Here is a 26,400-nt window from a genome sequence, read left to right as displayed (position 1 = left end):
TAAGTATTCAAGTAATGTGATAAAAATATTTTTCAAGCGTTTTTCTTTAAAATTTAAAAATAAACACTTTTTGTATTTGGTTGAATTATTGCTATACACATTTTAAAATTAGGAATTACAGATTTAGGCTGGATTAACGATACACTTATTTAAATAAGCATAATAAAATGACTAAGAGACCGAGGAAATTGCTGTTTATTCTACGTAGAATTGTGTAAATATGGATGGTTAAAGTATTAGCGTTGCTTGCGGCTTCGCTCGCGGGAATGATCTTTCCCAATGTTAAAGTCCTACTGGGTACGCTTTCGGGATAAAAGTAGTATAGTTGTTAAGTAAAGCCAAAATGATATTATAGTCTATCTGTGTGCCGGATCCGTTTCGCGGCTATCGCGTTTACATTTAACATCATTTTAATATTCTCAAAAATCTTTTGCATTTACAATAATTGAAAGATTAATCAGATCTCCCTAAGGGAGATGTTTCGGAAGTTTTGAGTAAATTTAATATGACCGTTTTCGTAAACAACTAATGTAGACTCATTTTATTACAATTAACGGGTACGACTACCGCGCTTAGATCCTGGGTTTAAATTCCAGGTCGGGCCAAAAATAATTATAACACAGTTTTTCCATCTTAAAAAATACTCAGTCGCAGATCGGAATTCAGAAAGTTGGCTGTGTGAGACTCCCGTGTCTCAGAAAGCACGTAAATCCGTTGGTTTTGAGCCACTTCTCAATGGACTATGATAGTGAAGGAACAGAAAGTGCACCTGTGTATTGCGCGCACACTTGTGCATTATCATAACTCCTCCATACCTGGCTGATATCTGTTGAGATTGGCCGCCATGGCCAATATTAGGCTACCAGAGAATCATATTAGAGTGTGACTTTTGTATTTGGTTGGCTTATACATTTATGCGACGAATAGTATTAATTCACAAGTGGAACAGGCCCTCAGCATTTTAAGTTGTAAATTAAATTTTGATGGCAAAATCGCAATCATACAGAATCTAGTTCCGTATAAAATCACTATGTAAGTGGGGGAAAATTCCCAAGCGATGGACACCTTCGGGAAATATGATTTTATATAAATTTCTTAATCTTTGTTAGGTTAAGATAAATGCCAGTTCTGCATTTAGTATGTTTAAAAACCTATAACATACTTAGATAATAAAAAAAGGTATCACGAAATAAGCCTCTCAACACCGGACATCTTCAAAGCATTGTGTACAATCATAATTATATGCGGCACCTAAACATTCAGGAATGTTTACATATGTTTTGTGAGCTCCTTCTTGACAGCTGGAGCTATAAATCCAATCTTCACCATGACTCTTTAATCAAACTGCAAATAGTTTTGCAGATATTTAGTATTTTAGTCAATATTACCTTCTCTTTAGTTTCACTCCAAATTCCTTTGAGTTTCATACCTTAAGTTTCTTTTCCCTTCTCTTATGTTCTTGTATCAAAAAAGGGCCATTTTTATTTTCTTTCAAAAAGTTATTTTTATTATTTTAAATGTCTAAATCAACTTATAAGTCTATGTCATGGATAATTTTCTGATTAAGTTTAAATAGATAAGGGAAAACATTTTAATCATTGCCTGACGTTAAGTGACCATTTTGTGTCCGGAACCAAGTAATAGGGAATATCCATTTAGGTTTTCTATAGCAAATATATATATGGTATGGTTTTAACGAAACACGTCTTTTATAATTTATTGTAAAGAATTAAATACAACAACTTAGCAGAAATACTCTAATATATTGACTACACCGAACGATAGTATTTTTTGGTTGGAGTACCGGTGTACTCTAATTCGCTCGTCCCAATTGATCCTATCGCGTCACAGACAAAACCACATCCCGTGATCCTGTATCACTCTGGTTTCTATCTAAAACGACTTTTAATTACACGTGCTATATGGTGTGCCAAGAAAGTACGAGTGTCCGATGCCGGGTGCTGTCTGACTTCAGGGGACTTCCCCTTAATATAACATCTTATCTTGAGTTAGCAAATTGGAATTTATTGTATTATCTATCACAACCAAGGCCATAAGAGTTAATAAAAACTGCAAGTGGATTAAACAAGATATCACTGAACGTTATCAATTTTCAATGTATGCCTATTGGATAAGATAATTTCTTTTGCACCCTTACCCAAGGTAAAATATATTTTCCTCAAGACTGATAATACAGTGCTTTAGGTTATTACGTAGCTGTGGAAATCTGACTGTGTAGAACCTGGGATCAAGGTTGAGATCTAGATAGTTTGGACTCCCGGCAATGTTATGTTACTGTAAAAGTTAAAATTTTTCACCAGTTCAGAGAATTACTTATGTAGTAAAAGTTGTTTCTAGCGATTGAGGTTAACAATCTCATTTCGATTAAGCACCACTTATTTTATAATCTTGCATATTAAATAGCCCCTTTGTGTTCCCTAGAACAATAGGATAATTTGTGGTAAAGAATTAACTCCCACTGGGGTATATTGCATTTGTTTTCCTACCATCCACACGGGGAGGACATATTTTTTTTTGTTTTATTGCCTTGCATGACTAGACGAGTTTGCCGTTCGCCTGAATTAAGCGATACGACCGCCCATAAACAGTACAAATATCATCCAACACCTTGAATTACAAAGTATTGTTTAGTATTCCATTACGCTCGTCATCCTACGACATGAGATGTTAAGTCTTATTATGTCCAGTAGTAATAGAAGTAAACCAACGAAATATGCACACGGTTCAGGTATTTGTTTTGATTATGATTATGATGTTTGGATTATGCTGACCACAAAAAAAAAATCTTAATAACGTTTCGGACAGTTAATTCACACACGTTTTGTGTGGGTGACATGTTATAAAACGTTCGCTGTCACTGACCTTCGCTATTGTTCCAATGTCTAGCAAGCGCTCGCTTATTAAAATATTTTAATATTCCTAATTTCTATTGTATTCCTGTGGCATTGCAGGTTTTCTTATTTATCCATAATTTTCTCCTTCTAATTCCTACTCTTCTTCATTTAAGTTTTCGTCCAAAAATTTCTCAGTCTATTTATGTTTTTAAGCGGTGGTTTTGATTTATTACCAAAAGGTCCACCTGTTGGTTCAAATATTAGGGCTTTAAATCTAAATTGAACAATTTTATCCGTCCTGCTTCGCAACATTCTGTTAGTTATATTATAAGTAACTAGCGGTCTGGACAATCGTTGTTCTGCCTTAAAAAGGCCATCCAAAGACCCACCCGATAAAACTTAAAAAAAAAAAAAACTTTGAAATCGGTCCAACTGTTTTGGAGGCCTTCAGTGATATACACACATAGAGAAGATTATAACTAATTATTTATCCAGAAGTAAAAAAAAGAATCTGCTAAATTTACATTCATCAAACGCGGAAACTGTCAAACGACCGAAGCTAAAATCGTTGTAAAGTTATCTTAAATTTTCTAATGTTTCGCTCAACTTTCTTAATTTTTAAAAAGATCCTTCTCCTTACAATAATTAACAAAAACAAAGAATTACCCAAATTGTTCCATCCTTTCACGCGTGATGCGATGACCAAGGGAAATAGAGGTTCATTTATTATTTATAGTTTTAAATATAACGTATAAACGAACACACATTAATAGTCAAGTCGAATGTTCACACCTAACCGCCATCTAATTAAACTAATTAAAGTGATCAAAAGTTGAATAGAAAGAGCTCGTTTTAGCGAGTGTTTGTAGACCAAACCGAAACGCGTACCTCTATTAAAAACGAATATTATATAGAGAAAAACTATGAAAATTAAGTACAGGAGGAAATCGCGGTCGATTATAACGTGAGAAGGGTGAAAGTTTCATGATTTACAGTGCTTTATCACGTGTTCACCGATTCATTCTATATCGTGTAAATTAGAAATGTATATAAATCGTGTAATTTATTATAATTAATGGGTTTAATTACGCGAAAATTACTTCCTCCACTACATTACTTCTAATGCTGCGTCCACACATAATCTACGACTTGAACTGAACCCCATCAATGTTTATCGGATACACTCTCTGTGGACGGGGGCAAAGGGTGTAACATATCAGAATACGCTCTTGATAAATTTAAATTGTAGGCCACACTCTAAACTATCTGCGACAACAAATTAGAACTTACATCACCGTTGACCCGTTTATCATGTCTGTTTCTAGTTTACAACATAATTTCAATGTATTCTGTTGTGTTTCTTGTTTATAGATACACAATAAAACTAATAAAAAATTGATAAATGAACTTTCCCCGAGACTCGCTGAGCTTCACTGCTCGGTGTCATAAAATGCCACTGCTGATCCTGGCTTGCAAGAGTTGTAGTGGTGGATATGGAGACGGGAAAGTCGCTCTAATAAAAAAAACCGCACAACAACTTTTGATTCTCAAATGGGTAGGCAGGGGTACAATCAAGGTACCTACGTTTCCCCATATGGATTCCTATGAAGTGAACTAAATCTTCATATCGGGCATAAATTCCAAACGATGGATCATGTGACGCCGCAGTAGAAGAGTAGAACCGCATATAATACATGAATAAATAAATAGACACACACATATAGGCGTTGTTGCCCATACTCGCGCTATTTTTGGCGAACAGCTCCGATATCTCGATGCAGCATAACATGCTTATTACGTCAAAGAAACTTTTTTAAATTACTTATCCGGTATAAATTGCAATTAATCTGAACATCTGAACATTTATTATAGGACTTATCATTTTTTTAACTGTTTTATGCCTACGGATAAGATAAGTTTATCAAACAGATGTATGTACCTTACTCAAAGTAAAATATATTTGCCACATTAGCGATTACGAAATCACATGGTAATCTTGGGTAATATCACTGTTTCTATTACGTACGAGCTTCTTGAGATATTTTTTTAATGACAACGATAAGATTTAGAGACTAAACACTGAAACAAAGCATATCTATATTAAGTACATTTTTATGGTAGAATATAAGGCTCTCGAACGCTTATCAAGGACTATTTTGAAAATTGTATCAAAGGTCAGTTACTGGTATCAATTCGTGCAACAATTTCAATGCCGTTACTTCCATTGCAAATTGATAAGACAAATGGCTCGCCTCGTTAAACTGTCTCCCAAGCTACAAGGTTAACGCGGTAATCGTCTGCGGCGCTGTGCCGTATGTAATGCTTTACTATTTTTTGTCTTTACAAGCTTGTACAATACAAAAACACACTGATGCAGAACTGAGATTATGTATATAAGTATCTATATATATAATTATATATATAGTTAAACTTTATTCAATTGTAAAAATACATATTAGTCATGATTAATAAGATGCGTTTGTTTGTGCCTTCAACAATATCTGGAATGAAGATTGAATAGAGTTGAATGTTTAACTCAAACATAACCTGAAAGCCTATAGCTGCTGACAGGCGATGGGTCAGACATGGTCTTTATATATAAATGATTTATTACAGCCTGTTTCACATTTCTGAGTCAATGCTACTCACATAAATGTATAAGCCGAACAAAAACAAAAGTCACTCTAATATACGCTACTAAATAAATGGTAATCATAACATGAGTACTATCTACATAAGCTAATTTACTAGGAACATGTGAAACAGGCTCTTAACTATAAAACGGCGTGCTAACCGTATTTTAGAAACGATTTTTCCGAAATTATTAACACATTTAGAAAAAATAATAAACAATATTTAAGTGTGTAAATGTTGTCTTTACTATGGTTCGATATAATATTTTACAATATAAATATTATTGCATTATTTCATTATAAAAATGCTCTAAAAATGTATTTATTTGGACAACCAACAAAACATACACCATACATAACTATTTGTAACATTACAGTAAATAATTGCTGCAGTGCAGTTTTAATTACAGGCTGTCACAGCATGAATATATTATTACATACCAGTAAACAATTGGCTGCATCATAAGTGCAGTATATTCTAAATATAAGACTGAATATAAAACTAGATTTAGATTTCAACAATTTTTTATTCCGTGCATGTCCTACTAAAGTACACAAATCACTTCATTTCGCAACCAACAATAACAACAACAAGCAGATAAGCAATTTAATAAGGAATATTTGGTAGTTTAAAATCTTTGAACATTATTTTTGTATATTTGTTTGTTACGTAGCTTAGTTGGCAATTTAAATTAGGCACCGAATCCAAAAACATATTTAATGTACATACTTATGAACGTAACACACGTATTGGAAAGGAGGTTATAATGCGCGTGCGTGTAAAGTTAAATTATCTTATGGATTGTAGTGGTTTTTGGAGTTGATTTTGTGATTTTTTTTAGTTTTTGTTTTGTTGTTATTTGTAAAATACGTCTAACTGAAATTAACATAAAAGGATTCATCGTAATCCTTTTTGATTTTGAAGAGTTCCTCTCTGCATCTTCGAAGTTCAAAGTCCTATACCAATGTACTGCTACTCCCAATCTCTACAAAAACAAATTTATTAAACAAAAGAAACATTTAAATCGGACCATGGGGACAAAAAATACTTCTGAATAAACATTTAAAAAATTACGACGAATAGATAAACCTTCTGCCTTTGCAGTCGGTTTAAAAAGATCTACCAATTATTTTTATGGAGGTCTTTGTATATAAAACAAATGCTGAAAGCCATTTATTCGGGAAGGGGTTTTAAATTAAATCCTCTACTGTATAATCAACAAATGTAATTTAGCATACACCTTTTTTATTTTACACTTGATAAGATATCAAAATATGCTGATAACCGATTTAAAAATTCATTTGCAAAATACATGTTTCCATACACATCTTAGGTTAGATTTTATCTTAATTTTATTATTATATATGCAAAAATAATGTATCACGGTAACATTAGGTATAATTATGTCGTCAGAGGTGGCCTTTGAGGGAGGCGAACCGGGCAACCGCCCGGGGCCTCGCGCTTACTGAGGCCTCGCGCGGTGCCTCACAGGACATTTTTTTTACGGTCTTACCGACGAAACTGTTAAAATAGGGGAACGTTTTATTACTCTACCCGGGGCCTCGCGTCTGTTCTTTTTGCTTCCGCCTGGGACCTCGCGACGTTTAGGGCCGCCACTGCATATCGTAATATTATGTAAATTAAGAATCTAGAAGATTTATTATTACTTAAGTAGTAGAAAAGTGTAATTGGTTATTGGTTTCACAATGAGATCATCATCATTTTTTAATCTGTGAAATTAGATATTATTTATAAAAATAACAGCGACGTAAAGGGGCTATGTCTCGCAGGGGACAGTCCCCTATAAACCGGTATATACATCAAGTATCAGCCCGTTAGATCAGTATGTAAAGCTGTGAAAATTATTAAATATAATATTTCTTTTGGTAGTTAATGGTGAAAGTTTAGGGGCTCACTTTATTCTTGACGAGAAGTTTATATTACATAATCTTACCCTAAAAATCAATTTGTGTCTGCATTCATAAATTTCAGTTTTGACATTTCAGGGTTACTATAGGGGCGCAACGATTCAGATTCAGATATAATACCATGCTGTAATAGCTAGATACGTGACAGAAGGATCACAAATTCGTCGCACAGCCACTATTCGTAATATACTTAATATTTTTTTTCTAAAAACTGACACATTCACCAATAATATTATCTTGCTATTTATGGCATAGATAGGTTACTTTAGGAACGTAGGATCATGCGCCAATTTTGCGACCACCCCCAGTCAGCAACCATGTGCCTGAATAAATTACTTTTATTACGGACTAGCTTCCGCCCGCAGCTTCGCCCGCGTGGATTTCGGGTTTCAAAAATGGAGAAGGTGCTCAATTTGTCGGGATGTTTTTTTAATTTATGGTGGTATGCAGGTGGTCCGATTGTCCGGTCAAGGTCTGATGATGGGATCCTGGTGAAATCGAAGGAACTTTTAACCATTAAGGTTGCACACGAAATGACGGAAGCTTAAAAATGGAGTAACTTCTCCCGTTTTCCCAACATTTTCCATCACTGCTATGCTCCTATTAATTGTAGCGTGATGAAAAGTATACTATAACCAGCTCAGGAGTATGAAAAATAATTGTACCAAGTTAAGTTAAAATCCGTCGAGTAGTTTTTGTTTCTATAACCGTTATACAGACAGACAAAAATTTTAATAATTGCATTTTGGCATCAGTATCGATCCCTAATCACCCCAGTTATTTTGGAAATATATTTCATGTACAGAATTGACCTCTCTACAGATTTATTATAAGTATAGATATGCAAAAGTAGCTCAAAAATTGTCCATAACGAAAACATGCATTTCAAAGTAAAACAAAAGAAATAATATCGTGAAGCCAACCAAATAACTAATGATATATTAAATTTTGTGACTGTTCAATTTAGTCGGGTCCGCGATATCACTTTTGTTGAGTTTCAGAACGCGACATTACATTATTATATTCTGTGCTCCAACGCACACTGCTTTGATGTTAGGAACACACCTACATTGCTTAGACAACAGTGAACTTTATACAATAGCAATAAAGCTGAAATTGACTCTACGTATTAGTTATAAAACGTTTGTATGGGAAATAGAAAAATGCTGTTTTGAGGATTTTCCCGGCAATTATTCGAATTTTTCTCACCTTTTAAACCTTCCCTAGACCTCCACGAATAATTCAAGACCAAGATAAGATAAATCCGTTCAGCCGTTCTCGAGTTTTAGCGAGACTAACGAACAGCAATTCATTTTTATATATATAGAAGATAATAGCTTTCTTTTCAAAATAAAAACCTAATTTAAATAGTTATTGCTTAGTATATGCAATAATGACTTACAAACCGTTCGACCTAAAATAAAAAAATAACCCTAAATTTACGTTTGACAGAGAATGGCAGTGAATACGTAGTAAAAGAACAAAAAAAATGAGGGTGATTCAAAAAGTTCTTGTAATCACTCTTAAAGTAACAGAATATTGTATTGGATTCGATATAATCTTCCTCTAAATTAATACATTTAGAATATTGCTTTTCTAACTTACATATACCTACGGCAATAATATCGTTTTCTTGACTATCAAAAAATTCATTTCACACAGCCATAACTGCGTCGTCTTCCTAAAATGTTGTATAACGTAGATGCCTCTTTAATTTTGGGAATAAGTGAAAATCCCTAGGGGTGGAGTCCAGAGAATATGGTAGATGGTCAATGATATCGAAGTCGGCATAACTGATTTTCTTCAACGTTACTTCCGAACGATGAGCAGGGGCATTACCATGAGAAAACAGCACACTCAATAAATATAATAACATATTCTACGATTTTTTTAATGGCATCTTGTTGGAATCAACCATGTCAAAGAAAATAAAAAACTACAATTCCCCGAGCGAAGTAACATTCGTCAATGTCTGAATTTAAATTAATAAATAAAATTGTCTTGTTCATTGTAATTATTACAGTTTTTGTAAAATTAAAAAGTTGTTGTTATATTAGCATATTTTCTTCTCCTATACAATGTACATGTGTACAAAGTACGCATAATATTCTTATTATTAGTGCGTCACAAAGCGACCCTGTGGTCTGTCTGGCTTACATCTTCTTTTTGTTTTCCTTAGTATGTTCAGAATATTTTATTTAAGGTTATATAAAGTTGTATAGGTATTTGAAGTTGTAAAAGCCTTAAGTATGCAAATATTTAGTTAACGACCACGTTTTTCCTTGATATAACTTTATCTCATTCGGTCATAAATAAGTAGTCGCTAACTGATATATATAGCTATGAGCCCTATGCTGCATACGGGGGCTTATGCGTCTTTTTGAAATAAGTGACGTTCTAATTTAAGGACTTATTGTGGTACAAGAAGTACCCTATAGGTTTTGATTGCCTTGTTAAATCGAAATATTTACGATAATATTTGTTTTATTTATTTATTTATTATAATATGCGATATAAACGGTCATATTCTTTGATCGCGTTGATTTACAACTGATTTTTTCACAGCTGAAGACCGTAGTCCCGAGTATTTGATATAAATTTCAGAAAAAGTGCCTTGAATGACAGACAGATGGACAAAAGTGATCCATAAGTATTCCTGTTGAGGAATGAAACGCTTAAAAATAATAACCGCAATTTAAAATAAGTTGCGTGAGTAGGTACACATACACCACGCGTGGTTGATTACTATCAACCACGAGATTCCTGACAAGTATTTTAACCGTATTTTACTTCGATGTGTATTATTTTTTATATTTGTTACACCGCCAGAAGACAGAACTCCGTCATTTATGAACCGATTTGGAGAATTCGTTTTTTATTCTAAGAATATAAGTACTTCTAGATTAGTCCCATAGATTTTTCACAACGCTGCAGTAGTTTGATTTTCAAATTAAAATAACTAGAATAATTATCCTCCAAGTAAATAAAATTTGCGAGTTTTGCTTTCTTGTTCTCGTTTTTTGCGTTGGGTTTGATTGAGTATACTTTTTACATACTTATGTACACTTATACAGCATAATATATTTTCCCCCTTTCAGGCGTAGGCAGAGGCGTAACATGTCAGCGCGATAGTCGTACCGTGCGCAACACGACTACCCCATCGGGCAGACTACTTTTTACAAACACAGAAAAGCAAAATTAAAAACGTTTTAACAAAAAATTATACCGCCTTCAAAAATCACAAAAACCAAAAAAATACATTTTTAACATTTCCTATATATTGGTTACCAATTTTGAAGTCGGTGACTAATTCGGTAATCTTAAATTATTACTTGGGTTTTAGTATTTTTTGAAGACGGTATAATTTTTTATCATTGGTTTTAAATATTTAATAAAAAAAAAATGACCAGGTGATTAAGTAATTATTAAGTAAAATAAGATACCATTCGTATTTATAATTATTATTTATGTTACAGTTAAAGAGAATAATAAAACATATTTTATTTCCATATAAGTTATTTTATTACTTTATTTTTATTGTTTAAGTAAATTTCGCAATCTAACACAATAGTGGTCATCAAACTGAAATGAGTGGTCGTTATCTAATACTTTAGCTGTTTATGCATAATGCACCATGCCCCTTATTAATCATAATTTATGACTGGAGTGCGTTGTTTTATATTTTGTTTCACAACAATACTATATCGAGGACACATTATAAATATGGTCGCTAAAGGTAACAACTCAACTAATTGGAAACTGAACGTCGCAATGGCCTTATTATATATACTGTATGATAATAACCGACGTCAAAAGGAAATGGTGACCAATTTGCAGACCAAATTATCATAAATTGCATGAATCATTCTTTTATCATTAAGATCAAATAACAATTTTTAAGTGCATCTATTTACATATACACGAAATATTTGTGATGAACATGATGGCAATCTAATGCTTTTAAGAAAAGCGATAATAAGCTATTAATGAGAATGATAAAGATTTCTGTTTAAGATTAAATCTGTTAACTTATAAATACTATTATACAAAAAAGTAGGTATCTAATAGTAACAATAGTTTATGCGACCAATTCTCTAATATCGGGCGCTATTCCTATTATAAGTATTCATAATTTCTTACAAGTCAAGCCTTACAGCTCCTAGATTAGTGACCGCATTGTAAACAACATTATCAATTGAATTAATCATTTCTATACAATACGCGCGTTAAGCATAGGTGAATCATGCAGAAAAAGCGTGTTAGATAGAACATTCGTTTGAATAATCGGCAAGTAATTACAATTATGTATGAAAAATAAGGAGTCTTAGTGATTTTAAGTAAAAAATTAAACAATAAGCAGACGCCAATGCGCTCGATATTGGAAAATCTGAAGTTTTACCATAATATTGTGATAAAAGTGCCTATGAATAAAACGTTGTTACCTACTAAAGTATGGCATGTTGAGTGCCAAAACGTACATCGATGCATAAACATAGAAGTACAGAATGAATAAGGATATAGATTTGTTAGACTTTAATAAAAAAGTTAAACATTATATCTGTCTGGAAACGCTTCGTCGCACAATGTTTCAACAAATTTCTTACTAGTGCGTGATATCTAAATTGAGGCCCAGCTTAGGCCTATTTGTTTGGATGTTATCAGTTCATAGAGATTACATGCCAACGTATAAATGCGTGATTAATGAATAAAGAAGCATTACCAATACCCGTTGAATAAAGTTCTTTGCCTAAAATCCCAGTCACTAGGTCACGTGCTGATAATTCCGCCTCATAACATATTTCGATTTTATCTGCATGCCTGTAATAATATTATTTAATGTAAATGTTACTATATATATTTATTATAATATACTAAGGCTGAGCTACATTGTATTAATCATTAATCGCATATTTATATTGTAAACAATTCGTGTCCTTTCTATGACTTAGGGCATTAACTCAAACAATTAATATTTTATTTAGTTGGCGTTTACCTTCGTCGAAATTCCAGAACCCAAAATTACAAGTTTGTATAACATAAAGTTAGCAATATGTATACTTATACCATAGGTATATCAGTTCCCAGATAATGAGGCATGTTTCCAATAGTTCTTTACTGTGTCGGAAAGATTCCACGAACAGCGAACGTCGTGGACGACAATAACCGTACCTAAGTATATGTAGAATTTCCGTTGTTCACATAAGACATTTTTTTATAGCATAAGCTAGCTAACGAACAAAAAGGTTTTCTAATGTTAAATGACTTCTATCCAATTTATCCATTGCGTGCCCACGCATAAACGCAAGGTTTAGAAATTGGGAAAAGGATGTACGCTTATGAAAATCTTACTCCCTATGCGAAACGCAACAGAACCTGTCGCTTTATGTTGGTTTTTCTTTGAGACTATAAGTAAAGTGAGGTAGTGGTATAATGCGAGAAGTCCAGCACATTTATGCCGTCGTAAGATATGTTTATAACGTGGCTCTATATTTAGTACCTATTACATATCCCATTCGCTATGTGCGAAATGCTTGGTGGGGAGTATAGTAATAGTCCGGTCAATTTAGCCCAAAAATAGGGGTAACCTTGCATTAATTCCCAGAAAGCTGAAAATTTACATAGATGTTAGGAACACCATTATTATGAAAATTGTGAAAAGTCCCCATCGATCCCATGTCTGCAAAAAAAATATTCAAGGTCAAAGGTTGCAAAAATGTGTTTTTCGAATTTTTCAGCGAAACGGTAAGTTTTATGAAAAAATATGTCAGACAAAAATTGTAGATCATGCAATTATCTAAAAAATTGTCCTTACACATTTTTTCATAACACTAACCATTTTTGAGAACCATTTTTGGAATGTCTAACATTCGCGTAAACATAAGAAATCAATATTACTGGTGTGTTTTGGACTGCAAAAATGGCGGCACGAATAATCGGTGTAAATTCTATATTTGTCCTATGGCGTTATACAAAAACTAAGCGACATAACATTAAATTAAGTTTTAAAAAAGTTAAATACATGGGTATAAGGTAGTATTAATTATTGAATGCCTCGGTGGCGTAGTTGTACTGCATGCGCGGTACGACAGCGCTCTGAGGTCCTGGATTCGAGTCACGGGTCGGGCAGTGATATTTGGGTTTTTCTGCTATATAACAGCCCGGAGTCTGGAATTTGTGCCCGATATGGCGGTAGGCTCGCCCCTTATCACATCCGGGGACGGAGTGCACTCGGCGAAAAGTAGGTACTCTGGTTGCACCTCTGCATACCCCTTCGGGGATAAATGAGTGATGGTGTGTGTGTTATTATTTAATTTTTGTTTCATTGATTTGTCGATGTGGGCTACAAAATCCCACGATACAAATAAGTGAACATTCTATTAGAAGCAAATAATTATCAAACGCGTAAACATGTCCGAGTTACATTTTTACGATACCTATTAAATACGATGTTCTAGTTATGAATAATTTTATTTACTTAATCCAGTGATAACAAGATAATAACTGACTCGTAACAAACAAATTATAATGTTACTTACTACCTTTAACAATATAATAGTGAATTAAGTGTGCTTCATTATGTTTAAATTTATGAGAGTAGGTACTTGTTTTATAGGGTGCTAATGTTACGTATGTTTGAATCAACAGAGGCGGCCTTTGGGGGAGGCGAAGCGGGCAACCGCCTGGGGTCTCGCGCGGTGCCTCGCAGGACCTTTTTTTTACGATCTTACCAACGAAAATGTAAAAGCAGGGGAACGTTTTTTACTCTGCCCGGGGCCTCGCGTCTGTTTCTTTTTGCTTCCTCCTGAGGCCTAGCGTCGTTTAGGGCCGCCACTGTCAATCAAAATATGGGATTGTATCAAATAATTGATGCCATTATGTCGTAACCTTTTAATATTTATTTTTTTCTAGCTTCTCAATGTTTTGTTAAAAGTAATTTATTGCCTTTTAACACAGTTTAAAGTTAAAATTTTAATATATAAAAACATTTTTAATTCAAATTTAAACTCAAATTTAAAATACTTTACTTTTCTTTTAATTAACAGCATCGGAAACATAATGATATAGATAAGTCACTGACTACGATATTCGTAAGATCGCCGGTGGACGCAGGATGAGGAGAGCGGAGGACCGAATAGCGTGGCGCGCTTTAGGGGAGGCCTATGTTCAGCAGTGGACAGCTGTAGGATGATGATGATGATGAAATCACTGACTTCTTACAGGGTGTGAAAAGTGAAAATACCGATGTATTGTGTAGAACTGAGGTATCGAAAAAATGTGAGATAAGAAGATTGATAATGTTAAGACAAATCTCTTTGTATAATAATATAATAATATCAGCCCTGTATTATATACTGTCCCACTGTTAGGCGCGGGCCTCCTCTACTACTGAGAGGGATTAGGCCTTAGTCCACCACGCTGGCCTACTGCGGATTGGTAGCCTTCACACACCCTCGAAAATTCCTGTAGAGAATTTCTCATGTATGCAGGTTTCCTCACGATGTTTTGCTTCACCGTTAAAACAAGCGATAATTCACAAACAATCAAATATTTTGTTTTTAGAAAATTTAGAGGTGTGTGCCCTTGGAATTTGAACCTGCTTGCATTCGTCTCGGCAGTCCGTTCCACGATCTCTTTGTATGCTTAACTCATTTCTGATCGAAACTGTGATCGTTCAGCAATGGCGAAGGGTCCATATAACACGATTCCTGCCGGCTTCGCTTTATGCAGAAATTCTCTGGAATCTAATTACCAGTAAAACCATTTACAGGCTGCCTTTATGAATATTAGTACCTATATGTTGTGTCGGGTTCCCTTCTGGAAAATTTCACCTTTCGCCTCTGTCGTTCAGTCTGTTTTGAGCATGCGATATATCGTACATAAACTGGTTTTCCATGCTCAGAAACATATACTACGTAGGCCATTTTATTTCTAGGTCTATTGTGTACACTTTTTGGAAAACATGACACAAAATTTATGTATAATTCGCAAATATTAGTTTCGGGTATACAAAAGTACTTACAAGGTCATGATTTCCACGAAAAAAAATCTTAATGTAGTCAGCATCATGTAATAGTAATCGTTGGAGGTATTTAAAAATTTAATTAAATAATAAATTATAGTATGAAAAATAATGCAAACAACACGACAAGCTTTGGAAATAAATACGAGAATATTCTTTCTAAGGGCCCCGTAACCTCAGTGATATGAAATCATTATATTGATAGGCATAGGTCAACGAATTCTACCAGATATGCATTATCTTTGCGTTCGGGGCCTTGAATATATTGATAGGACGTTAACAATAATTCACATCCTAATTAGATAGGTATATACGGCTAAAATCAAACATTGGTTTCTAATTTACTATTTGTAGATTGGTAGGGACTATGGCCATCCCCAAAATATACCATGTACAAGCAGGATAATATTATAATATATATTTTGTTCCATGCAAATAACTTACACAATAATAATTTTTTATTTACTTTTTCTCGCGACTCCACCGCACTAAAGATATTTGTACTATGAGAAAATATTGATACATGACAATTACATAAGGGAATTAATGCGCGAATGTAATTAAAATTATACAGTAAACCTTACCGGATGTATTTATTTATTAGGTTTTCCAGCAGACTTAACACTACAATTCAAATAATTTAAATATTATATTATAGCGATAATGTAAGTCCAAGTTAGGAAAACTCAACATGTATATAATTTAATCTAAAAGTGGCTAGCGTAGCAAATTAAACACAGTATAATTACTTTTATCTGCTGTTGGCATTAGGCCCGTGCAATGAGACGCCAACAAATTCTTGTACGAAAATTCTCGATTGTGGTTTATAACTAAGATAATAGGGATGAAATATATTGATTTGACGAATTAAAATAAAATATTACTAACCGAATTTTTCATTGTTAATTATCGAGATAATTATCTAAATAACGTGAAATAATATTTGTCCTACAAAATATAAGGTTTGGTTAGGGAGTCCCCTCTCTCCAACATGTATCATAAACAAGGCGATGAAAAATAATTACTAACCAGCAATTTTTGTTTTCAATGGTTAGCTATCATTTGTATTGCCTGAAAATTGGAATGATTAAATAATAGGTTATCATTCCTCTTGTTACAAGCAATTAAGAGTAAAATCTAAATATTTGTCTTATGAAAGGTACTTAAGTCCATTGATTATTATTTATTTTTTTAAGTAAATAATAAATAATTTTGTAAGTTCATATTTTTACGTAATTATCTGGAAAAAAGGAGTAATATTAATCTTATAAGTTTTGCTGTATTCTTTGAATAATAATTATAGAAAGGATATTTGAAAATAGATAAAAATTTATATATTTATAAATATATTTTGCAAAATAGTAAAATTTTTCACGTGTTATCAATTTACTCCATTAACAGTCGGAGAGTTCGGTTATGTTCGGAAATGCTCGATGGTTTTCGAGAATGCCTGTAAATTAAATTATCAATTGCCATTCAATACATTTTATATTGCATAGAAAAATAATTTATGTACTTAATTTCTTTATGATTTAAATTTATATTCTTATATAACTATATTTTACTAAGAATTAATTTAATGTAAGTTCAATTTTCAATCGTTTCATTTTGTATACCCAAAAATGACTAATCTTGTAGGACTAATACAACATAACTTTTTTTTGTAGGACATTGTTTTATTTGGACTACAAATACATTAACCTATCATGTGTTAGCTTTGTCCTACAGTTACTAATAAAAAAAAAGTCCTGCGATATTGACAACTTTTGAGCGAAGGACCAAGATGACATACCACGCAATTTGTAGGACAATGTGAGTGGTAGGTAAGCTATGTAAATGTTAGCTAACCAATAAAAAAAAATTGCTCGTAGGTAATTATTTTTCATGACCTTGTTTATGATACATGTTTGAGAGAGGGGACTCCCTAACCAAACCTTATATTTTGTAGGAGAAATATTTTTTCACGTTATTTAGATAATTATCTCGATAGTTAACAAAGAAAAATTCGGTTAGTAATAAATTTTTACAATTCGCCAAATTAACATATTTTATCTTTGCTACCCCTATTAAGCTACCATTTACCAACATTACTGTAAGGAAAAACTTGGGCGTCTAGTCAAAAGGAAGCTACTCACGAAAAATCAGCTTGATAGTAATAAACGATGAGAAGTGTACTAGGGATCTTGTACTATAATGTTTTTTTGTACTTACTTGAGAGTTTTTCGTCGTATATGAATAAATATCTTTCTTATAACGCCTATTTTTAATCATAACTGGTGGAGTACTGGCTCATTGTGAACAATTAGGAATTAGGAAAATATGGTCAATGATGAAATATTTTGTCAACAAACGGGAGGGTAATGAAAAACTGTAATAAATTTCATACTTTATTTTGAGGTATTTTTAACGCAACAATATACTTAATAATATCACTGACTTCTAGTAATTGACAGTTTTATTATCACGCGTTAGTTACAATAGACACAGCTTAATATAATATTTACATTGGAATAAACCGATCTGATAAGAATTAACAGCTGGCATTTGTCGAGTACAGACGAATAGTCACGAACACGAGTGGGTAAACAGCTTATTCGGGTGTATTCACTCATAATTCATAGTCGTATTCGTGCAAAAAATATTCGCAAAGTTATTGGTGCGAATTATTCGCCAATAGTCTAAATGAGGCATAACGAGTAGACTATAATAATTTATCACCTGATTATATGTTTACTTATTCGTAAAATGGAGGTATATATGTATGTATTTCTCAGCGGTCAAGTGATTTTTCCATGCGGTGGATCTGATACAATCAAAAATATGGATCATAAGAGGGATTTTAATATCGGGCAATCCAGACAAATCTATAACTGTCCCATATTATATGGACTAATTTGCAATTCCATGAGGTACAGCATCAAGAAGCTTACACCTAAGCTTCTTGTGTAATATATTCATTTTGACAATTTAAAAGTAAATCTAAGTCTACATTATACTGGCCATTAATGTATTTTCTTTGACGCCATTTGTTTTATTTATAAATTTTAAATATCAAATATTAATTTACATTATGAAATCAATAAAATAAACATGAATACAAGTGATATAAGTGGATTGGTTTTAATTTGATCAGTTTACTAACGGACAGTTATATCATTGAGATCAGCGGTCAAAGTTATTATTGTTTTTTACAAAATTATGCTGTTTGTGATGTGGCATTTTTTATGGATTTTACTTTTGCTGTTATTGTTACACTGTATAAAATAAAACTTGCTCTAAATTTCGACGCGGTATTTATAAGTATAAAATGGTAAGCCTATTTTAAACAAATATACTTAATAATAAGAGAGCCCACACCTTTGACACCCCCACCTTAGAGACCTACCACACTGGCGGATTGGGATCAATTTCATTGCGGAGAGAAGACATAGCGAATTCGTAATAAACACGCCACGGATGCGTAGTGGAAGTACAGCGAATGCGCAGCGAACACGCTGTGCGCACATACCGCGATTTGGCCAGTCACCAACAGAATGGATTCCGACGAGGAAACAGTGCTGTTAACTTTATTCATTCTAAGTCAGTTAAAATTAACGCGAAATCTTTCAAGAAAATTTGTAACGAATTTACTGGAAGACAATGTTTACTATGTTTTCTTTTACAAACAAATAAAAACTGATTATCAAGTGATATTTTGCAAACGAACGAAAATTTTGCTCCAAGATGCGAATGTCAGTATTTATTTTTATGAGTTGTTATACTTCGGAAAAAAGGATTGTTGTATGAGTATCCAAAATGACGTCTGTGAAACGCATCTGCACCCGCGACGTGTTCGCTGCGAAGTCGCAGTGAGTTCGCTACGCGTCCGCTCCGCTGTCGATTCATTCGCAATTTGCCAGTATGATAAGAGCCTTAAAAGCTCGCATAACTTCAAAACCAGAATTTGTTTTGTTAAAAACAATGAATAACATCATATTTTGTTTGCATTATACTTAAATGAACACAATTTACTGTACTCATCACTTATAACATTATGCTTCGCTTTATCTTACAACTTTGCAAAATTCTACCGTTAGAAGACATTTCCTTTTTTATAAAAATACATACATTTTTGAATTTTAAACATAAGTATGTATTCTTAAGTACCTAAGTTGACAATTATATTTATTAATATTCAAGTACGAGTTATTGGAAGATTGCATAATATGTATATATCATAAAATTTTTGGCTTATCAGGCGGGACAGGGGCCATTTTCTAAATAGCACCTCGACAGCACAACTGTACAACAATATGGGTACAGTCAGCCTCAAATGAATGTGTTCGTGGATAAAGACCTAATATGTTAGGTACATTTTACAATTCAATTAATTTGAAATGTGTTCCTGTCAATACATTCTTTTGGCGCTGAGCATATAACGACCATAATACGTAAGGAATACGGACGAGTAGGTTATGTCGGACTCGGGACTTAGGACAAATTAGGCACCGGAAAGCATCAATGAAAACTCGCAAAAACTCATTAGATAAACTAAAGATAAATTAAATTAAAGATTAATAAATTCTGAGGACAAGTAACTCTGAATTTATTTAGCTACAGATAATGTATCATTGAGTCAATCCAGTTTAGTAGATATATATCAAACATATATATCTAACTTTATTTTTAGATTAACATTTGCTACAAACTTATTTTTATTATTATTACATCCGTGAATTCATTTTGTTCCTCGAAATTATATATAACTTAAGACTCTCCCACGAGCCAACGGGCTTATGTATTCGTTAAATTTATTTTATGGCGCATGAGTAACGGGCGGAAATATACAAATAATTTATTCAAAAAAAACAATTTGGGTCTGTTTGAAAATTTTAAACGACCAAAATCTTCTTTATTGAAATGTGTATCTAATAGTGTTGCTTGCAATCAAAATAATGTATACCTACCTACTTTATAAACAGATGCATGAAATTTTTAGTGACAATCAATCAATTTTAGTAGAAATTTCATTATGAAATGAATAAACAATATCTACATTATAAAAAAAAATAACAACCAAAGTAAAGATAACATATTGTAGTTATATGATGTTTAATTTCTTTTTATCTATGAGTTAGAAATTTCGATTAGATAGCTTCTAAAACCCACATAAAATACAATTAGCGTGCCTTAATTGGAGCGCCTTAATTTGGTAAATTAAAATTTTCAATAAATCGAAGCGCCGTAATAAACAGGTTCAAATCATAATCAATCAATTCTCAAATCAAACTTGAAATGTTATAATTTCCTTCTGATAGAATATAATATGTATAATTTTGAGAAACTGCGCGAAAACACGAATATACTTAATATCTAGTGGTACCTTGAAAATTAATAACCAATGCTATGTCATTTATGATAATATAGGAATTTATTTACATTTATTAAAGCTAGATGTGATATTACTCATAAACGACCAATATAATATACAGTTATGTGATAAATGCTTATTTATTTACAAAAACGTAAATGTAGAACAAAATGAACAAACAGGTTAATCATAACATAAATTATTTTGATGAGATTAGTACATTAATAGATTTATTTGTTTATAAAACAGTACACAGTATATCTTATATGTCTAAAAGTATTTTTTAGATGATTGACTGTATTGGACTGTCAGTAGACAAAATCAGACTGCCAGTAAAAGATCTCATCAGATTGTTCTGTAAGTAAATGTATTGCGTTTATATATATTTTTACCAATGTGATAATTCATGGACTAAGTTTATAAATTTCTGAGCAAATAACTATATTTATTGGAATTATCACTAGATAATTCCAACATAAAAATAACAAACCTCTTAATATTAGTTCCTGCGTCAATATGATTCGAATAGTGTACCTGCTATGTTGTTCGATGCAGTCTGGTTTAAAAGCTATGTTTATGTTTAATTCATGTGATTTATTATGAATCAACTTTATGATTAACATCTTTGACCTTTAAATAAAAGATTGATAATGTTTTTTTTAAACTATTGCACCAAAAAAGTCCTATCTGTGCGAAAATCACAACTATAAATAGAATTTATAATACAACGCTCTGAATAACGGATATAAATTATATACTTCCTCTCTCGATTTAGCCGGGTGACCTTTCAAAAAGTGGATGGGATACATTTTTTATTTGGATGATTAAAAATAAAGATCGTGAAGAATTATTAAGTATGTGATAAAACACTATCCACTAGTTCTTACTTCATTTAGATTACTCGGACTCGTAGTCTAAGATATTCAACTATAGTAAAAATATAAATGAATAATACATTCCAATATAATACACTAATTGACCTAATAACAATTCATTTAATTACACTATTTCATAAATGAGTAGCGTGATTGAAACCCAATTTTATGCAATCGTAAAGTGATAAGGCAATTTTATTATCTATCACAAAACTCTAAATATGTATTATAATACCTAACCTTATGTAATCATGACGTAACAGCACTTTCATATTATATATGTATACAGTATGTACACTTTTTCAAAATATAGAATATTATTAATAATCTTGAAAATATTCTAAACTTATTAAATAGTAGGAGATATATTTATTCATGCTTAAATAATCAATTAGGCATATAAATATAGTTAAAGCACTTTACGGTGAATATACTGTAATGTACCATGTCATGGTATTAACTTGCCTCATCCGTCATCTATCTGCTTTGTATTGAATTCATGTTTCCCATTAAGTTCTGCTGTTTCTATTATAGTGTCCTTATCTTTTTCATTTGAATTATACGCGCTTGGCCCTATCAATGACAAAACAACTGGCAAGAATATTAATCCGTTAAATAGACCGAACAATATTACGAGAAGGAAAATTTTAAAGAATGATTGGAAAGTGTATGCTTTCGACATACTAAGAAGAGATAATGAGAGAAGCGTAGACCCACCTCCCAGTAAAACGGCTGTACCTATCGAGGTAACTGTTTTAAAAGCTCTGTCATTACGAGAACCTTCTGTAACAGTTAAAAATGTATGGCCGACATGGGCTGCGTAGTCTACACATAATCCTATAGCAAGTTCTAAGCCAATACAACATACTATATCTACAGTCATGCCCCATCGCTGCATCCAACCTAACACATTGAGGATAGTTAGCGCTACACAAATAAATATCCACAAGCACATTTGTAGGTTCGTTATCAATATCACTGTACAGACCATTACACACACTAAGGCTAATTCTATATTTCTCTCTACTTCAACGGCTATGATCTCATCAGTTACCCAATTACCGAAAACTTTTGACCAGACGCTGTGATAACGGTTACCGGTGGTAATATTTGTTTCTCTAACAATATCTTTAACTTTATTCATTGCCGGTATATATTCTTCAGGTCCTTTAAATTTTGCAAAATTGAAATTCATAGTGGATCCTAGAATTCGCGTCGCAGGCTCACCGCATTGAAAGTTTTTTTCAAACTTAAAATTAACTTGAAATCTTCCTCCAACCGGACTGTACAAAAATCTCGATAAGTATCCATTAAATTCCGCTTCTGTTATATTACCGCTTCTTAAATCACGACCATAATTTGATAAAACGTATTTTTGAAAATATTCTTCCCAAGCAACCACATCAGTAACGTAAGATTTTTTGCTTATTTCTGACATCATATTATGTAGATTTGGTAATTCACGTGTATAATTTAGATCGCCTAAAAATACTAGAGCCATGTGACCTTCCTCAGGGTAATATCGATCGACAGCATCGAGATACTGTTTGTAATATGTATCATCTGGAATAAACCACTTGGGATCAAATCTTTGTTCTAAACGTAATACAGCTTGAATGCTAAATCCCGTAACGATACACGTAAATAGAATAGTAAATACTTTCCCTGGTATAGTGAAAACAACATTTTTATAAAAACATTCAAACATTTTTTGCAATATCGTTTTTTCGGTTGAAATTCGAATTTCTTTTGTATGCTTGTAGCAAAAAAGAATACCATTGCGTTTAGCCTCTATTCTCATTACATCTAATGTAAAAACAGCAACATAAAACGTTACAGAGTAACAGAATATAAAAAACACACCCACTGCGGCGTATATACAGAAAGACTTCAAGGAGGGTAATATTGTAATAGCACCGATAAGTAGAGCCACTACGTCAGTAAACGAGGTAATAACAATAGAAACGCCAGCGTGTTTCAACATAAGGCCTACTTTTACTGGCAAACTTTTCTTGGATTCAGCCTCTGAAAGATTTTTCCAGCAGGCATTCATTACAAACATATCGTCTATACCGAGGCCCATTAGGAGAAATGGTAAAGATGAATGTACTGGGCCAAAAGAGGCACCGAACAAAGAGCACCAACTGACAGCTGAAACGTACGCCAGACCCACATTGAGTAACCCTACACTGCCTAAAGTCAATCTAATTTCTAGCCAGTTACACCGTGATAGAGCAAATTGTATATAGAAAAACATTAATAAAATGCCTAAAAATAATTTATCTAATTCGTGAAACATCGCTTCGCCGCTTATATCAGCAAAACTGCGCCCAGCTTCATAGAATATTTTGATGTCCGATTTATTGTCAGATATTGATTTCATTATTCTTAAAAATTCAGATTCCCATGACGCTAAAGGAACCGACACCCAATCTTCCGTGCCGACTAAATTTCCAACCTCGTTTAAATCAACCTCTGACATGTTCACTTGAGTGAACCATGTTAGCATCAAGGAGCGAGCACTGATAATGTTTCCCTTTGTATCATATGTGATACCGCCCAACGTTTTTGCATAATCTACAGGAAATCCCGTTACAGGATTTGTCTTTACATCATTAACTTTTGTTAAAATATCATCCTTACTTATATTACTAATCACATTAAGATCGTTTTTCCAGATGTCTAATATATTGTGTTGGAGACAAGCAAGTTGAAAACTTTCTAAGAAACTACAATAAAACTCGTCCTCGACCCATAACGTCGGGTCCGAAAAGTCACTACCACTACTACCTGTATTGTTCACTGAGTTCGTAGCGTTTGACGTTGCAGATCTAGAATTTGTATCCATACTAAAAAAGTTAACTACTGGAATTTTGTAACACAAATCCGACAAAGAATATGTTTCACTGGCGTGAGTCACTGTAATGGAGTTTATTGCGTTGGTGATGTTGTAGACAGTCCGTAGCACATCGGGTTCGAGCACATTGTCTGCTGTCACTATCACCTTTTGAAAACGGAATCCCGTACCAAATGTATTTATGTACCAGTTCGTGTCATAATAATAGTCCGAATCCGGAGGCACCCACAGGTTTAAAGGATTTCTTTCTATATGAAATCTTAGTAAACAAATAGTGCTGATACACACAAACAACAATGATCCAATTATTGTCTTCCATGGATGTCTCGCAACATTAACACCAAGCGAGAAAAACAACCTTTCCACAAAATGCACTGATTTTGAAGAGACAGCTTCCCACAATTGCTGCGGTGTTCTGATGGTCTTCTTTTTAGGCATATTATTGTATTTCACTGTACTTTTTGTATTCACTAATGTTTATTTAATATTGTTCACAAAAATATATTTTATTATTTATCATTATTTTCAAAACAGCAATATTATTTGCGGAACTGTCATCGAAATTCATATTAGATTGAAAATTTTATACGCAAAACGAACTCAAAAGCGACTTGATGTTTCGAGTAGTGTGTGTTTTTATCGTCAATATGAACATGCGGCGAGCGCACGCCGACCACTACTAATGTTATCTTTGCTCTAACACCCCAAAGATGTGACTGCAAGTTGTGACGTAGCGCGGCGCGACGCGGCGCGGCATGGCAATTATCCAATTTTATTTTATCATTTGATAATGTCCGAGTCGTAGGAGACTCCCCACAAGATGAACGTTCTTCAGTTTCCGACGATGAACCTATGTACATACACGCACATATAAATATGTAAATTAATGACAACTTTTATCATTTACTAAAAATATTACGTTTAAATCAGGTAAGCTGCGAGTTATAAAAATGTGAATGACGATGATAAGGTTTGTTGTGGCGTATTTTCTTTAAAACGTGATAAATGTTTTTATAATTACAATATTATCTACTTGACCGTCATCCCTACGTGATGAACAGTTATAAAACTTGACATTACCTAGTTGTTAGTTATATTATTATGATAGGAAATCAGAATCGTTAGATTGTAACTTAGGTCAATGACTTTTTTCGCCGCCGTAAACGTCGAGGTGCCGCGTCCCACGTGCCGCTGCCATTCTGATATGCTGCCAACTACTGGACATAATGAGACTTAACATCTCATGTCTCAGGATGGTAAGCGCAGTGGAATACCAAACAATACTTTAAAGATACAAGGTGTTGGATGTTGTTTCTACTGTTTATGGGCGGTCGTATCGCTTACTTAGGTACCATTAGGCGAACGGCTAGCTGGTCTTATCATTCAAAACGATAAAAAAAAATAATCTAATAATTTACTTGGATGAAATTGGGTACTAAGTACTTACCCTAAACATAATTTTTCGTAATGTTACAAATTGCTTACAATACAAAAAAAAAACGCATCATCGTTTGTTAATCGACGCTGAACAGAGTTAGGAAATAAAATATGTACTTACTTAGTTATTTATTTAAGTTCTTCAGATGTCACTTTGCTGCAATAAGCTGACGTTAAGTAGTTTGTTTGGCCCTCCCAAGCAGCACTTTTAGGGTGATGGCAAAACATGTAAAACGTCGGGAGAAAATGATAATATAAAAAACCCCCGATAAAACACATAAAATATATCTTAAGTTATTATGAAGGGGAAAAAGGAAAGTGCCATAAAATTATAAATAACTAACCTAATAATAGGTACGTAACATAAAGTTTCGACCCGATGTATATTATTTCGTCGTGTAGGGGAAAATTGTACTACCTCTCGAATGTCCTACAACACTATTT

General features: G+C 33.1%; 2 protein-coding genes across 3 annotated transcripts in view; both read right to left on the bottom strand.

Moving 5' to 3' along the window:
- LOC115456418 overlaps positions 1 to 26,400 on the bottom strand; it is a 344,631-nt gene that overhangs the window by 254,891 nt on the left and 63,340 nt on the right. The window lies entirely within an intron of this gene.
- LOC115446887 (NPC intracellular cholesterol transporter 1) lies at positions 17,812 to 26,301 on the bottom strand. The gene is made up of 2 exons (XM_030173709.2): positions 26,078 to 26,301; positions 17,812 to 25,369 (listed from the first exon to the last, which is right to left on the bottom strand). Exon 2 carries the CDS (start codon positions 24,955 to 24,957, stop codon positions 22,129 to 22,131), a length of 2,829 nt encoding a protein of 942 aa, XP_030029569.1. The 5' UTR covers positions 24,958 to 25,369; positions 26,078 to 26,301; the 3' UTR covers positions 17,812 to 22,128.

Source organism: Manduca sexta, chromosome 20 (genome assembly GCF_014839805.1).
Source record: "Manduca sexta isolate Smith_Timp_Sample1 chromosome 20, JHU_Msex_v1.0, whole genome shotgun sequence".
NCBI lineage: Eukaryota > Metazoa > Arthropoda > Insecta > Lepidoptera > Sphingidae > Manduca > Manduca sexta.
This window is presented reverse-complemented; position numbering and strand designations above follow the sequence as displayed.